At 36.2% G+C, this 16,301-nt stretch overlaps 1 protein-coding gene across 2 annotated transcripts in view; it reads left to right on the top strand.

Annotated features, from left to right (window-relative positions):
- The window catches only part of hspg2 (heparan sulfate proteoglycan 2), a 117,974-nt gene extending 106,107 nt beyond the window's left edge, over positions 1–11,867 (top strand). The window contains exons 67-84 of one of the 2 annotated variants that reach the window (XM_016460469.1): positions 507–591; positions 709–853; positions 975–1,077; positions 1,177–1,286; positions 1,533–1,641; positions 1,724–1,822; positions 1,913–2,134; positions 3,277–3,521; positions 3,619–3,691; positions 4,036–4,134; positions 4,319–4,441; positions 7,491–7,566; positions 7,744–7,822; positions 8,235–8,282; positions 9,235–9,305; positions 9,528–9,611; positions 9,694–9,797; positions 11,079–11,867. In XM_016460469.1, the coding sequence (XP_016315955.1) occupies positions 507–591; positions 709–853; positions 975–1,077; positions 1,177–1,286; positions 1,533–1,641; positions 1,724–1,822; positions 1,913–2,134; positions 3,277–3,521; positions 3,619–3,691; positions 4,036–4,134; positions 4,319–4,441; positions 7,491–7,566; positions 7,744–7,822; positions 8,235–8,282; positions 9,235–9,305; positions 9,528–9,611; positions 9,694–9,797; positions 11,079–11,251 (2,048 nt within the window). In that variant the 3' untranslated portion in view covers positions 11,252–11,867. Of the gene's footprint in view, positions 1–506; positions 592–708; positions 854–974; positions 1,078–1,176; positions 1,287–1,532; positions 1,642–1,723; positions 1,823–1,912; positions 2,135–3,276; positions 3,522–3,618; positions 3,791–4,035; positions 4,135–4,318; positions 4,442–5,614; positions 5,672–7,490; positions 7,567–7,743; positions 7,823–8,234; positions 8,283–9,234; positions 9,306–9,527; positions 9,612–9,693; positions 9,798–11,078 lie in introns of both variants that reach the window. The other variant, XM_016460467.1, reaches the window with a different exon arrangement.
- The last annotated feature ends 4,434 nt before the right edge of the window (positions 11,868–16,301 follow it).

The raw sequence follows: 16,301 nt of genomic DNA, 5'->3' as shown, positions 1-16,301 counted from the left end.
CCCCCCCCCCAAATCTTGCAGCCCTGCCAATAAATTTATAATTGCTAATATCTGCTGATAACCCATATGGTAACAATATGTTGTGCATCCTTACAAATAAAATGGAGAATTTTCGACAAGCTTGGTTAGAGTGACTAATAACCCAGAGGGCATGTTCTGTACCAGTGCTTCTCAAAAAGTTTTGCTTCAGGACAAAGTGGTAATCCAACACATTTTTTGGGTCGCAACCCATCAGTTGAGGGCCACTGGTCTGTACTACCCCATCTGATAGTCATTATGCTCATGTGATGGAGAACGGGCATGTTCTTGTTCATGTTCATGGCTTGTGCCCATGCATGTGGCTTGCGTTGGCATTGTGAAATGCTGAACATGGCAGCAGCTTTTCCCTCAGCATGGTGCTTTACCTTCAGCTAAAAAAAGAGAGAAAATGGCTTTGTGCACTGGCGAGCTTTTTGGTTAACTAGGCTGAATGCTGGCATTGGACTTACTTTTCCCTTTATGTCCAGGTATGATTCTCTATAATGGACAAAAGAAGACCACCGGTGCTGACTTCTTATCTTTTGGATTGGTGGGGGGCCGTCCTGAATTCAGGTGCATTAATCTTCAATATCAAAGCAATCTTAAGGATACAAAATTTCATATCTGAAACTAGATTTAACTTTGGCTTTTTAATGTGATGTTCCAAATGTGCATATTTTCCTTCCACAGGTTTGATGTAGGCTCTGGTATGGCAACTATTCGTTACCCTACTTCCATTAAACTGGGCGAGTTTCACACAGTGAAGCTGTATAGGAATGAGACTCAGGGCTCTCTTGTTGTGGATGGAGAAGCTCCTATAAATGGAACCTCACAGGTGCATATTCCTCCCTCCATAATTTGCTGATTTGTTATGCTTTCTTATTAATAAACCATGTTAAATGTTAGTATAGTGGCGATTAAACAAATGTAGTATAACATGTTCTGTGTCCGAGCAGGGAAAATTCAAGGGTCTGGATCTGAATGAGGATCTTTTTGTGGGCGGTTATCCAAACTACAGCATGCTTGCTAAAACTGCAGGCCTCGAGACAGGGTTTGTCGGTGAGAAAACCCTTGTGTTATGTGAATTTTGTAGGAAAGTGTCAGTTGTAGTGTTATTATCATTTGCATTCTTACACTGAGTTTTGGTCTTTCTTCAAGGCTGTATCAAGCAGCTGATTATCCAAGGTGAAGAGATCATTTTCAAAGACCTTGATAAAAGTTCCACCGGAGTTTCGAATTGTCCCACTTGCAAGGATCGCCCATGTCAGGTAATCGTTTACAAAAAAAATTGTCCTTTGAATTAAAAAGTACAGTGACCCAAAAAAGTATTTGAACACTTTTCATACAAAAGTATCAAATTAAGTAGCATCTAGAACGCAGGACTAGCATGAATTTTCTTGGCACTTTTAAACAACCACAGTGATCTTAAATGGACAATTTTTTGGGACCAGTGAATGCATTTTTTGTGGTTGGCCTGTGAAAATCGATTAGCTAAAGCAATGTGTGTGTTTCAGAATGGTGGCGTATGTGAGGACTCTGCCGCCAGTCTCTACAAATGCAGTTGCCCAAGAGGATTCGCAGGGAGCAACTGTCAGCATCACTCTTCCTTGCACTGTCACACAGGTCAGCATTTATAAAATCAGGAACAGGCTTTGTAAACAACATGCTTGATGTTCATTATTCTTTTTGCCTATGACTGCAACAGAAGCCTGTGGACCAGATGCCACCTGTATTAACCGACCCAGTGGTTTGGGCTACGATTGCCGATGTCACTTGGGCAAGTCTGGAAACAAGTGCATGGATGGTAAAGCTCAATATCCAGTCACATTTAAAATTTTCTAACCGCTTTAAGGTCAAATGTGGTTCTCACTTTCCCTCTTCATGATAATCCCAGGTACTCTGGTAACAACTCCATTGTTTGATGGCGACGAGTCTTATATTGCGTATCCTCCTCTTACTAATATTCATAACGACCTCCGGATTGAGATGGAGTTCAAGCCCATGGATTCAGATGGGCTGATGTTCTTCAGCGGAGGCAAAAAGATGAAAGTGGAGGACTTTGTGATGTTATCCATGGTGGATGGACATGTCGAGTTCCGATATGAACTTGGAACAGGTGAGCGATCTGATGATCAAATCATGATGTATTCTTTGCAAAAAATTTTTATTTATTTATGTATTTAATTTTTTGTGCACATGCGTCATGGTCATTGAAAGAAACCAGTGTTATTTCAGTGTTGTTGACGTAATATTATAGTTTTTGTTGATATTTTGTATTAGTTTTTTTTTATATTTTCTTTTTTTAAATTTTAGTTAAAGTTTTAGTAGTTTAGGTAAAGTTTTAGTTAAAGTTTTGTTGTGTTTTTGTCGTGTTTATTATTATTATTATTATTATTATTATCTTTTTTTTAAATGGCTAAATAGTTTTGTTTTCAGGGTTTTTTAGATTTGAGGTTTTTGTTTGTTTGTTTGTTTTATATGTTCAAGGTTTATTTAATACTTTTATTTTATTTCACTGGATTTTTATTTGATTTCAAGTAATTTAAATTATTATTTTTTATTATTCTTATTTTAGTTAACAATAATAACCCAGAAAAGAAGGGCTTAATCTTCGGAAAAGGGTGATCATCACCCTCAAGAGGTTAAACTAAATATTGTATTAATATGAAATTGTTGATTTTCTATTCATTTGATGTAATGTTTACAACCCTCTTACCCAAATGTTGGACACCAAGACCCTGAGTTGTGTGGTTTTATTTTTTCATAGCACTAAACATTAACATTAAAAAACTAAATTAAATGGTTTAAATTTAGAAATATAGAATTCAAGAATTTAAGAATTTTGCATAATTTCGCACACATAGATATAGATATATAAAATATATCATATATCATATATATCATAATATATTAATATAAAAGTACTTTTTAAATTAATTTTAAAAAATTAAATAATTTTTGAATGAATTTAAATATTTTTTTTATTAAATAAACCTGTAGATGTACAGTACAATTCTGTCCAAGAAAAACAACAACAAAAAACAAAAACAGATTTGTGCCTCTAATTTTGTGCCCCCTTTCCCACCTAAAAGGTCTTGACCTTTCAAAAAAATGTTATTTGACACCAAAATGAAAAGTACCTCCTCACCTGAGTGCAATGTAACCTTACAGATAGTGAAACCTAGAAGCGGAATACAGTGGCTTGTTCCTATCCTGTCCAAGCTAAATATGCATGCTTTTTTCCCCCCATGTTCTCAGGTCAAGCTGTTCTGCGCAGTCAGGAGCCCGTGTCTCTGGGTCAGTGGCATCGCGTGGTGGCGGAGCGGCTCAATAAGGACGGCTCCTTGAAGGTGGACCACACACGAGAAATCACAAGATCGTCTCCAGGCAAGGCCCAGGGCCTTAATATCCACACACCCATGTATCTGGGAGGAGTGCCCAGCATGGACATCTTGCCCAAACCTGCCAATGTTAGCATGCTGTTTGATGGATGCATAGGAGAGGTGAGAATGGCCTTCACACTAAGTGTTGTGTTCATTACAGCCCACAGTCATGCTTTGATATTAAATAGTTTCATATTGGCTTTGTTTTTCTTTACAGGTCTTCATCAATGGAAAGAAGTTGGATATATCATACAGCTTCACTGAAAGCAGAGCCATCAGCCAGTGTAAAGATGTCAGCCCATGTGACCGCAGGCCTTGTCTGCACAGAGGCACCTGTATGGCCAGTGCTGAGTACGAGTACCAGTGCCTCTGCGCTGAAGGATACGAGGGTAAGTCACTTAACCAACTCGTATTTGTGTTTGTATTTAATGTTGGTATTGATATTGACTATGGTAGTACTTGATACTGGAAAGAAGTGGGTTCACCCATCCCTATTTTTAAGGTCATAAGGAAGTCTCTGAAAATCTTCCATAAATTTTATTTCTAATAATTGTTGTTTAATCCAAATTGATTCCATATTTGTTGGATATATCATACAGCTTCACTGAAAGCAGAGCCATCAGCCAGTGTAAAGATGTCAGCCCATGTGACCGCAGGCCTTGTCTGCACAGAGGCACCTGTATGGCCAGTGCTGAGTACGAGTACCAGTGCCTCTGCGCTGAAGGATACGAGGGTAAGTCACTTAACCAACTCGTATTTGTGTTTGTATTTAATGTTGGTATTGATATTGACTATGGTAGTACTTGATACTGGAAAGAAGTGGGTCTCTGAAAATCTTCCATAAATGTTATTTCTAATAATTGTTGTTTAATCCAAATTGATTCCATATTTTCCATTTCTTGCTTGTTGTTCCTCAGGTGACCGTTGTGAAATAGTAAGGGAGAGCTGTCGAGACTCCTCTCAGTGTCAGAACGGTGGCAGCTGTGTGAATAACCACTGTGTGTGTCCCGCCGGCTACACAGGCCGGCACTGTGAGAAAGGTTAGTTCACAGCTGCTAGATGTTTAACACATTGTTTTGCAAAAATCTTCTTGTATGTGATTTTTGCCTTCTGATTAGTGATTGCATTGATGCACGTATATATATTGTACATTTATTGTTATGTGTTTCTATATTGTACATTACTGTCAGCTCTTTGCACCCAAAGTCCACTTTATCTTTAAGGAAATATTATAAGTAGAGAATGGTGCTAGTTATAATATTTCTCAATGTATGTTTATTTTTGAAAGACACACACTTTAGTCTTGGGCAGAATAGAAGCTAATGTACATTTTCACTGTTATTGCCCATGACAAAAAAAATACATTCATCAAACAGATACAGTTGACTTGTGATCCAAATAGCTTCATGAGCATAAATATGACGTTTAAATGTTAGTTTGGAGAATTCACAAGTTTTAAACTAGCCCAGTCTCACATACTAGTGTTATTTTTGTATTATTTATATACTAATATTTGATTTATTCATATTTTCATTTAGCTTATGTTTGATTTTGAGTTTTTATTTTAATTTTAGTTTGTTTATTATTTATGTTTTATTCGTTTTTTATTTCTATTTAGCTTTATTTCTATTTTAGATTTCATCATTATTTTTTACTTCAACTTCAACTTATTTAATTTTACTTAGATGGCAAGGCAACAACTACGTTTTTAAGTATACATTTCTTTATGTATTTCATCCAATATTTATATTTTATTTCAGCTTTTTTCAATTAACAAAATTAGTTTTTAATAGTCCTATACATTTATTTTACATTACGTTTTAAATATTGTCATTTAACATCTATGGCGATAAACATACAGCTAACTAAAGCCAATATGTGTGCAATGTGAATTTAAATTGCTTTATCATTCATACTGATGATATATTGGTCTCTTTAGACACGGTTTGCCTCGTTTGTCATTTTACAGAATTCACATTCTCTGTGGGAATAAAGGCATTTCTCAGTAGTTTCATAGCATTAAACTGAACCACAGCTGTAAGTGATTCATCATAAAGCACCATAGGGAAATAATTGTCGGTTCTTCGTAACGTACCGTGGCGACACCGGTCAGGCTGCCTAACGTCATCCAGCAGTAGCGTGTTGACCGGTGAAAGAGGCCACATGTGAATGAATCTCACCCCTGCACTCTCATGGCTATCCCACACACACAGGGCAGGAGTCCAGCTTCACCGAGGCGCTGTGGAATTTGGAGGGTAATGGGGGAAATGGTACAGTATGACTACAGTCTGCCTGACACGCTCGTCACTAACCAGGGGAGAGCGTCCTCCTCGGGGCCCATCAGCCCATCTAACAGCACAAATAAAACAACCACAACAAACGGCCTCAATGTGGGGACAAAAGGAAGCCAGAAAGTGAATAATTTTAGGGGTCTGTTTACAGAGCTCTTATTACCAACATCTGAGGCAATATCAAGCACATTTCTAATCAACAATACAGATGAAGAAAATTATTTTTGAAATGCATTTAAATTCATTGATATTGTTGAAAAAAATCCTTATTAAAATCATCTTGAAAATAAATTTATCCTGATAAAAATAACTCAAAACTTGTAAAAAAAAAAAAAAAAAAAGTGTAAGATAAGATTTTTTAAAGATTTTTCATGTTATGAGCATAAATATTTAAATGTAGTGAGGTTTGTTCTTTAAACTATTTGTGAGTAGGGTTAAAGATTATTTGACAACATATTTGCTTATTATCTACATTATTTATGCAGTTATGCAAATTCGTTGTTTTAAGGATGTTCTGATATTTTAATAAAAACCTTTTTTAAATATTAAGACAATTATTTTTCTAGTATATTTAAACTGCCATTCAAAAGTCTGAGACTTTTGAAAAGTTTCAGCTTTTTAAAAAAAAATGCATTAAAAAAACATTATTCTAACTTGTAATAACATTTCATAATATTTTTGATCAAATAAATGCAGCCTTACTGAAAAGAAATCTTCAAAATATCTTACCGACCCCAAACCGTTGAACAGTAGTGGATGTATATTAATGTATTTAATGCTGTAATGAATATCTAAGAAGTGCTCGATGTCGCTGAAAGTTTTCTTAAACAAAATAAAAACGTATAGCAGCTTATTGATACTGTTGTCTTGTAAATAGATCCCTGAAATATTGTGCTTTCAAAAGGAATGGTCTCAATCTGCACTCTGCACTCAGTTGGTTACTGTGTCCTCTGTGAAGTCTTAAATGTAACGTTGAGGGGGAATTCTGTGTCTTCACTGTGATACGCTTAAAGTTTATGGTAGTTTTGCAGTTTTTGTGGGCAATATTAAAATTATGACAGTTGCAAAGCTGTGACATTTTCTTAAGGCGAACATACATAGAATTCCCCTTTAGCATCTCCTGAGGCGTCTTGTCCAGTCAACCTCTCGCTGCAGTTTCAATTTGTCATCTCTTTCTCATTAAATCCTTGTTTCTCTTTGTTGCGAAACCAACAACCAACATCTTTTCCGCACTTTCACCTACAGCGACGTCTGTAAACAAAATGTCCTCACACTGTGAACAAACACGTTTTTAGTTACTAACCACCGAATGTCCGTCATTTACACACTTGAGCCGACCGGACAGGTGAGTTTACAGCCAGAAACACTGAGCATGAAGCACTTCTTGGTAAGCACTCAGTTGCCTGAGGGTTCTCCGGTTATTACATGGTTCAAGAGAATGCTTTGTGAGGAATGCGTATTGTTGTTCCCAGCTGTGAATGTTACCTTGACAGCAGTGTGTATTTGCATTCATTTTCATTTATCTCATGAAGATAAATTCAATGTATGTTGGACTTTTTCTGAGTTGCCCTTGATGATTGTACTGTATGTTTTTCACAATGAAGCCTGCTATTTGGAGTCTCACATTTATAACTTATAAAATAAATAGTAATTCATCAGATCAGATGCGAGTTAATGTAGTCAGGGGTTCAGTTCTGTTCATTGATTGCTTATTCTGTTATTTGGTGAAGCTCCACAGGGTGGTAGTATAACACAGAGTTGGCATCTGGGATTTATTTTTTTGGTTTCTCTTTTCCAGACTCTCCTATTGAATATTCTGCATATTTCCATGATAATGGATATCTGGCCCTTCCAACGCCCATGTTCCCACGAAGGTGAGGGCCCTTCATATGTGAAACAGTTGATGAACTGTGTTTGGTGTTTGTTTAACTGGTGTAATTATACAAATTCAGCAGTTTTTACCACAGAAAATCAATTTGTCTCGTCTCTCAGCTTGTAAAAGCAAACAAAAATATTTTTGTTTTGACTATTGATGGTTTGATTTGTTTCAGTGCTCCTGACTCTCCAGAGACCATTGAGTTAGAGATCAACACTGTCTCTAAAGACGGCCTCATCATGTGGCAGGGAGTGGTATGTTTGTACACATGAGCCCCCTACTGGATCTCAGGACACATACACTCAGGGTCCAAAATTAATAACATTTACTGTTAACTTAAAATAACTCAATTTTCATAAACTAAAATAATTATTTGGTATATGTATGTGTGTGTGTGTGTGTGTGTGTGTGTATATGTACCTTAAAATAGTTGCAATTGAAGGTACCGTTTCTTCATTGATAATTTTGGACCCTGCATACTCTCACATTCTGATACTGTATGCACAGTGTGTTTTACATTTCATATTCAGCCTCATTTCACTAAACTGAGTAAAATGAGTTTGCTTGGAGCTGTTTTGGAATATAGTTTTTGTCCCTCACCTCTAAAGCACATTTTAATGGCTGCATTGCATGTTTGCCTGGCTAACTCACCTTCATCCTCCTCAGGAGCCTGCAGGCGCTCTAAGCCTCCGTAAGAAGCATGCTAGTATAAAGGTATTCCCTCTTCACAAGCAGTCAGACATACAAATATGTCTGTATTAGTCATTATCTCTGAATATATACAAAGGAGCTTTGAACGTTACAACACTTGCACAGATAAACATTCAGAAAACAGCACTTATATTTACCTTTGATTTAGCAAATGCTTTTTCTCTACATCACTTACAGTACACTAACTGCTGGCACAGTTCCTCAATTTATACACAGTTATACATTAATTGCGAGTAAACAAATGAAATGTCACTGCATTTATTGTTTGCATGTGTTAGTGTGATTTAAATGTTTGCTCTTTCTTTATGCCAGTGGTTCCCAACCCTGTTCCTGGAGCAAATTCCAAGCAAAATTCTGTTTCATGCTAAATGTGCAGTGTCACGGGCTCCAGGAACAGGGTCGGGAACCACTGATTTATGACATAATAATTAGCCTTATGCTTGCATATTTATCACCTGCTTTTACACCTGTTCAATCAACACACCTGTGTATCCAACAGTTTATGACATACATTTACACTTCTCACAAATAGGGTAAAAAAACGTTTTTTGTTAAGTTTTGTTGTACAGTCAACAATTTCTGAAGGTTTTTTTACCTTTCGAAATTGCTGACTATTACCAGCTATATGTTAATCAAAACCATATTTTGTGAATGAAACGTCTCCTTCAGTGGATTGAAATTCAGCAGATTGTCATACATTTGATGTGTTTAAAACCAACTAGTAGGGTACTTGTCTTACAGTTTTTTTTTTTTTTTTCTGGACTATTTAAACTGTGCCTTTTGGTCATGTTATAACTAATATTATACATAAGAGAAATGTTATTCGTAGAGACATCTTCATCAATACACACAACTGTTTAAATGTTTGGCTCCAGAAGCCTGTGGTTTACATCCATATTCCCTCCTGATGACTCAGAGAGACTGACTTGAATATTTCACTGAAAATGCTTTCCAGGAACTGGGAGGTCAAGGAAAGGGGAAGGACTTCATAAGTCTTGGTTTACAAAATGGACATCTTGTGTTTAGGTGAGTAATAAGCACATTTTCATACTAACAAGCCACACGGGTACATGGCTTAAGAGTCTAATGTGATGACAGTATAATAACCTGGAAATAGTTTGAAATATACACAAGATCTCATGAGTTCTGTTAATATGGTTCTTTGCTGCAGCCAGTATATTTCAGTTTCTTACCGATCTAGATCAGTCCTTTGTAGCCGGTCATAATGTGCTCTTGTTCCTCTGATAGTTACCAGCTGGGCAGTGGAGAGGCTCAGATTCTCTCCAGAGAGCCAGTCAATGATGGACAGTGGCACATGATCACTGCAGTCCGGTAACGCGCCTTACCTCTCCAAACTGTTATAGAAAGCATGACAGAAAGATAATAGTGAGAGTTCTTTCTGTGTGTTGAACAGAACGGGTAAGCAGGGCTACCTCCAGATCGATGGAGGATCTGTCCAACGTGGACAATCACAAGGCAAAAGCATCATGGTGAACACCAAGGGCAACATATACCTGGGTAAGTATAACATTACAGTGGTATTTGTTTACTTGTATTGATCAGATTGTTGTTTCACTCTTAACATCCATGAAGTGATGTAGACCAGTGTTTCCCAACCGGGGTGCTGTCTGTCGAGAGCAGGGGTGTTAATATTGTGACAAAATTAATTTTGTAGGGTGCCACAAGTTTGTTAAAATTTCCAAAGGGTGCCGCGACTGAAAAAAGGTTGGGAAACACTGATGTAGACTATGTAGATGTTGTTCTGAAAAAAGGGGTTTTTAAAGAAATTATATAAATAAATAATAATTCTAAAGAAAACACTACTGTTTGTAAAGTTTGGGTCAGTAGAATGTTTCTTTTTTGAAAGAGATTAATACTTTTATTCAGCAAGAATGCATTAAATTGATCAAAAGTGAAAGTAAAGACATTTAATAATTTAATAATAATTAATAATTTAATAATTGATGCATTTAGTAGATGCTTTTATCCAAAGCGACTTACAGTGCATACATTTTTTACCAGTATGTGTGTTCCCTGGGAATTGAACCCACGACCCTTTGCGCTGCTAACGCAATGCTCTACCATTGAGCCACAGGAACACATAAACTCTTCAAAAATTTAATAGTTTAAAGATAGTTTAAAATCGTATTTCTATTTCAAATAAATTTCGTTTTTTTGTCCTTTCTGTTTATCAAAGAATCCTGAAGCAAATGTATTAGTTTCCACAAAAATATTAAGCAGCATGACTGGTTTGAACATTGATACCAATAAGAAATGTTAGTTAAGCACCAAATCAGAATGATTTGAAGGATCATGTGACACTGAAGACCTGTGAACATAAGAGACTTCTTTCGAAAACATTTAAAAATCTTTTGAACAGTAGTTCATTATTTTTTTCTTGTCCAGTTTGGTGCATAAAAACATGGGGAAATTATTATATTTTCAAATATACTCTCTTTAGAGGGCATTAGCATTTATTACAAAAATGAATTTAAGACTCTAAAATCTAGGCAAAAATATTAATTTTCATTCACATGCTTTTCTTAAACATATCCTAACTCAAAAATCAAAACTATTATTGAATCGTTTTGTAAAGGTATAAGACTTCTGCTAAACATAGAGTAACCAAACTTTGCACATAGTTTCTCTTACCTGATTTATTCACGCAACCATCTAAATAAAAATCATGCCCTAAGTTTGGATGCCCCCTACAGATGACACATAGAAATGGCTTTTTCTTGTAAAAGAAACTCATAATCATTTGATTCGGACATAAGGTTGTTGGTATTTGGACTGTAGGTGGAGCTCCAGACATGAAAGCATTGACCGGTGGGAAGTACTCATCAGGTATCACAGGCTGCATGAAGAATCTCTCTCTGATGAACGCTCGACTAGGAGAACAGCCAGCGCGACCTATCGACCTGCAGGTCCACGCAGAGGAGGGCATCAACGTGGAGCGCTGCTTAACATAGACGCAGTACTAAAACACTAGCAGAGACTACAGAAAAAGACCCCTCATCCACATTCACACTGAGACGCTTACAGGACAAACTACAGTCACACTTTAAGAGACATACTGACACGTGTTTCTTGGTGCTTCACCGCAACCGAAAAAAACACACAAGAAAGGATTCTTTGCTCTGTGCTGCGTTAAACCAAAAAACGAGAAAGAAAAAGTTATGATATTAACAAGTCTTCAATTTTTCAGTGTTTTATGCTCAATGAAGGACTTATTAACACAGAAGCTCAGTTTACATACTCCGAACAGTAGGTTTATAACCATGAGAAAAAGATGACGAAAAAGGTTTAAAAATAAACGTGATGAGCCTTCTACGGTGGGTCAGATCCTATGGAATCGGAGATGTTTTTACAGCACTGAATTTTATTTATAAGCATATTAATCTATATATATTATATTTGTGGGGGGAAATGCAAGCTAACAATAACCTGCTCATTTGTTTTCCTAGCAGTGATTCTAGGCTCTAATAATGCGTGTCTGAGGTTTAGTGCCCGAGCTGTGTTAATACTTGAAGACTGTGCTGCCTTTTATTCTGTTTGAGGGCCAGTGGGGGCGAGCATGCTTAGATACCTTAATGAACGGGTCTCTGTGGGGTCACAGCACAGAAGACGTCAAGAAGCATCTCAGGTGAAGAAAAAAATACAAATTGGGAGATCACATATATACGGTGTCAACTGCATATATTTGAAATGACATGACTTCCATGCTTGGAAACATTGCTGTGTCTAGTAATATAAAAAAAAACATGGTGCTAAATTCAGACATGACAAAGGCAACAAAACAAGCACATAATCATAGTTTCAGTTTCTTGTCATTTTTGCTTCTCTGAATGGATTGTAAGAAATAAAAGCCGCAGCTTTACAATTAAATAAAACACTGTTTACTGATTACAATCCCTCAAGCCAAAGTATTGAGACTGAAGTTCGTTTTAGATTAAAAGTGGATGTGTTATCTCTAAATAGTGAAATATTTTGACATTATATTGGTTTTTTTTTTGTTTAATAACAGAATTAGAATGATTACAATTCTTATAGTGGATGACAAATGTTACAGAAAATCACATAATTGAAAATCATTATTTTTACAGTCTTATCTATTTCTCACAGTTTTGCTGTTAACAACCACACTAACATATTATTTTGCATGATTGATTTGTATTGAGATGTCTTTTTCCATTACATTCATATTCTTTAGGAGTCTTACAGAGTACGTTGAACAAAAGAAGAAATGCGTGTCATCTTCAAGGTCCTCCAGAGGGTTAATGGAGAACTGACTCATCTACAGCAAACCATGAAGGATCATTATCTCAATCAGAATGTACTGGAAGAGATTCTTTCTGGTTGTTCTCATTGCATAGAGAAATGAATGTGAGAAGAGACAGAATAGAAGGTCTACAGTGAAAATACTGCCTAGTGAAACCCCTCTTTTATTAGTGCTGTGACTTGGAGCTCTAATGAACATGCTCGCCCACATGGGCCAGACGGGTCAAAGGTCACTTTGGCCCCCTTGTGTCTTTTTCACCGTTTTATATGACTGAGGCTTGTCTGTTAATTTTCTTTTAAAAAAGCAGCATTACTGCTTAAAGTTGCTTTACTTTTATTATTATTATTTGATTCTGTCTTTTGTCATCACTGATTTCCGAGCCAGAAATGGCTTTAAAGCATGATCACACAAGCTGGTGTTTTTTTTTTGTGTGCTAATTTGTAATGTGTCTTACACCTACTGCACCACTCGATCTGTGCTTTTGTGTTTGAATTTTGATATTGAGATCAAAGATGGCTGAGGAATCCAGTTCTGTCTCAATAGTGTACAATAATTTCCCACAATCTACATGACATGTGAGTTCAGTGTTTGGCAGGCTGCAGCCAAAACCCTTTTAAAAAGTGGCTTTTCATGTCATTTCAACCCTGATGGCTGTAGGAGTATTTTTTTTTCTTTTGAACGATGAGTAAAAAGATTCAAATGTAAACATCTCTCTGACGTTATTTATTGAGGTTCATTGTTCTTGCTGTTCTTAACTGATGTTGTAATTAGGGCTGCAAAGGGGTGGAACATTTCTGGTAAATTTTCGGAAGCTTTCCAAAAATTCCTGGAAGATTCCAAAAAATCCTCGAAAGTTTCTGAAATGTTTCTGAAATTTACTGGCAATTACAACCCTAGTTGTAATACATTAAATGAAACACTCACACCACACAAATCCACACTCAACTATAAACTTTAAATATTATGTTGAAGCATCAAGTTAGGGTTCCGGTGTTATGCTGAATTCTGTTTTGATAAAGAAACAAATGTAAAACGCATTTTAATTATGTTTGTTTTATTTACAAGTTTTAAAGCAGCACTATGTAACTTTTTCGGTGTTCAAAATCTGCAAAATGTATATAATGAGCGAGTACATCATGAATTCATCTTCCAAACCGCGTTTTTGTCTTATTCCGAATCACTACGGTACACTTATAATAAGTACTTATATTTGAACTATTGTAGCCTGGTTGGGTTGTCGCCGCTGCGGAGTAACACCACGTGAATCGTCACGGAGTAATCTGCGTGAATCGCCATAGACATAAACTTAGAGAAGTAGCTCCGGTTGGAATGTTCTTCCGCGGGATGTGTGCAGTTCTGTTTATTAACCGCTAGAGCGCCAAAAGTTACACAGTGCTGCTTTAAATATCAGGCTTGGCTGTTTATACACTTCCAGATGGTTCTGAGTCTGCTGAAAGCTCGTCTTGCTTTGGCTCTGTTATGAGTGCCAGTGACGCTACCAAGATACATGAAACCATTCACATCCTCGACTGATTCTCTCAGTGGTAACTAGGTCAGAGACAGAAGCATTGATACACCTGACCTGCGTCTTCTACTTGTTTATGTGAAAGCATCTCTGCTCAGTCTTATCAGTTTTTTTTTTCTCCCTGAACGTGGGTTCCTGGTTGTAGCAGTTGACACTGACAGCCTTTATGAGTGAGTCATTGAACATTCACCCTAACGGAAGCGTTCAAGTACATTCAGGAACGAAATGAGTAGGCCTAACTCTGTGAGTGATTCATCAAATCATTCACTCCAGATGCTTCGTTCATTCAGGAATAGAAAAGTGTGTTATCACTATCACTTGCAGTCGTGCTGTTGGTCTGAATATCAACAAACCTGCTGCTTAGGCTTTTCCATACAATAATGCTAATGATGAAATTAAATGTCAAGTTTGAAAAAGAACAAAAGTCCTGATAAAACTGGTAGACTGCAACTGGCAAAGCAGTTTTCCATGATTTAACCAGACTTATTTCTGTTTTGGTATGGCAGCAGAATGCTGCTGCACTTTCAAAAAGTGCAATTGCTAACAATGTAATATTGATCATTAGTATCTTAATTATAAGAACATCTGCTGTGTTATGTAGTTACATGGTGTTATTAGTTGTTGAAAGAGTGCATAATCTGCATATTCATGTTCATCTGTTTGTGAGCTGTACGAAGTGGATAACACAGCAATTAATATGCTTTTTGAAACAAAAAAAAGTAAATTGATTGAATCTGATAAAAAGCTACATGTGCTGTTTCAGTACTGTGTTTTGAGAAACCTTTAAAGGGGTCATATGATGTGATTTCAATTTTTCCTTGAAAGGCGGGGCATAGAGGAGAAACAATAATGTACATTATGTGGAAAATAATGTGTTTTTTTAACCTTAAACCGCATAAACACATTGCATTACACCAAATACACAAAATAATGTTCTTTTTAGCAATGTCATATGACCCCTTTAAGATTGTGAGGAATCGTAAAGATGCACTGCAGTGCAAAAGAGTTAAGTCATACTGTATCAACTCTGCTATTTTTAATTTTTGACATTCTAGAGGAGATTTTAAAAATGACAATAGATTTTTGAAATACACAAAATATTGAATAAAGAATCTGAGCAAATGATTAACCAGACAGGCATGTAATTTGAAAGTTTACTGGCTTTTATCATCTATATAAAATGGGACAATTGAAGAATAAATTTGTTCTGTAATTTAACCATGTAACGTATACTGCAATGAATTCTAAACTGTAGTGAGCTGTCATTCTTGTTTTGTAAAAATACAAAAGAAAACACTATAATGCTACCTGTTGTTAGTGGAGTTTTTAAGGGTAATTGTTTTATGAGTGAGAAAGTCTGCTTGTTGGTTTCCTGGTGTTTTGGAAGAATGTGTTGATTTAAAGCATATATGGAGTGTTTTGATAGTTTTAGTGCATTTTGAATGTGAAATTAACTGGAATGGGTCCTAGCGGTTGTATGAAATGAAAACCTTGATGCCTTTTCTCCTGGGACTTGGTTTATTGCATAAAGTGGACTGCAGGATTACAATCGCGGTGTTTTCTCTAATTTATGTAACATGATCAAATGTCACATTTAACAATCTCACCTTCCCTATTTAATTATGAGGAAGTACTTTGAGAAGCAAAATATAAAGTCTTAGACAAGACAACAAAAAAAATCTTTATTTACTATACAGCCTACAGTTTCCCATGTGAGATGGGGGAGGCAAAGATGGGTGGAGTGCTGGAGGTGAATGAAAAGAACTTAGATCAAAGATGATAACGGATGTTGCAGACAGTCTGGGAGGAGTCGTCTGCTTAAAAAGAAAAAGGAGTACACAGATGATGTTGTGTATTTAGCGGTGTTCAAATATAGCGGTTTATTACACCGTATGAGAGATATTCTCACAAAAGCACAATCATCATGATTGAGTGAGTTTATAGATTTTTTTTTCTACTTTAAGCTTTCAACGGCTTTTGGGGTTGTATTTAATTGGTTTTCCGCCCATGATTTTTACATTTCCAGACACTATAATGATATCTGTCTGTCTGTCTGTCTAGACACTCTATTGAAAAGCCAGAAGAATTAGCAGCAAGGTATGTCAGTTCTTTTCCATCTATATTATATTATATTATATTATATTATATTATATTATATATTATTTTACTACTCATTCCAAGGTATTTGCAACCTGGGCGGTTCTTACAAGTAAGT

The sequence above is a fragment of the Sinocyclocheilus anshuiensis genome, unplaced genomic scaffold (assembly GCF_001515605.1).
Source record: "Sinocyclocheilus anshuiensis isolate Anshui unplaced genomic scaffold, SAMN03320099.WGS_v1.1 scaffold32, whole genome shotgun sequence".
Taxonomy (NCBI): Eukaryota; Metazoa; Chordata; class Actinopteri; order Cypriniformes; family Cyprinidae; genus Sinocyclocheilus; species Sinocyclocheilus anshuiensis.
Note: the sequence above shows the minus strand (reverse complement) of the source record. Positions and strands in the feature narration are given on the sequence as shown.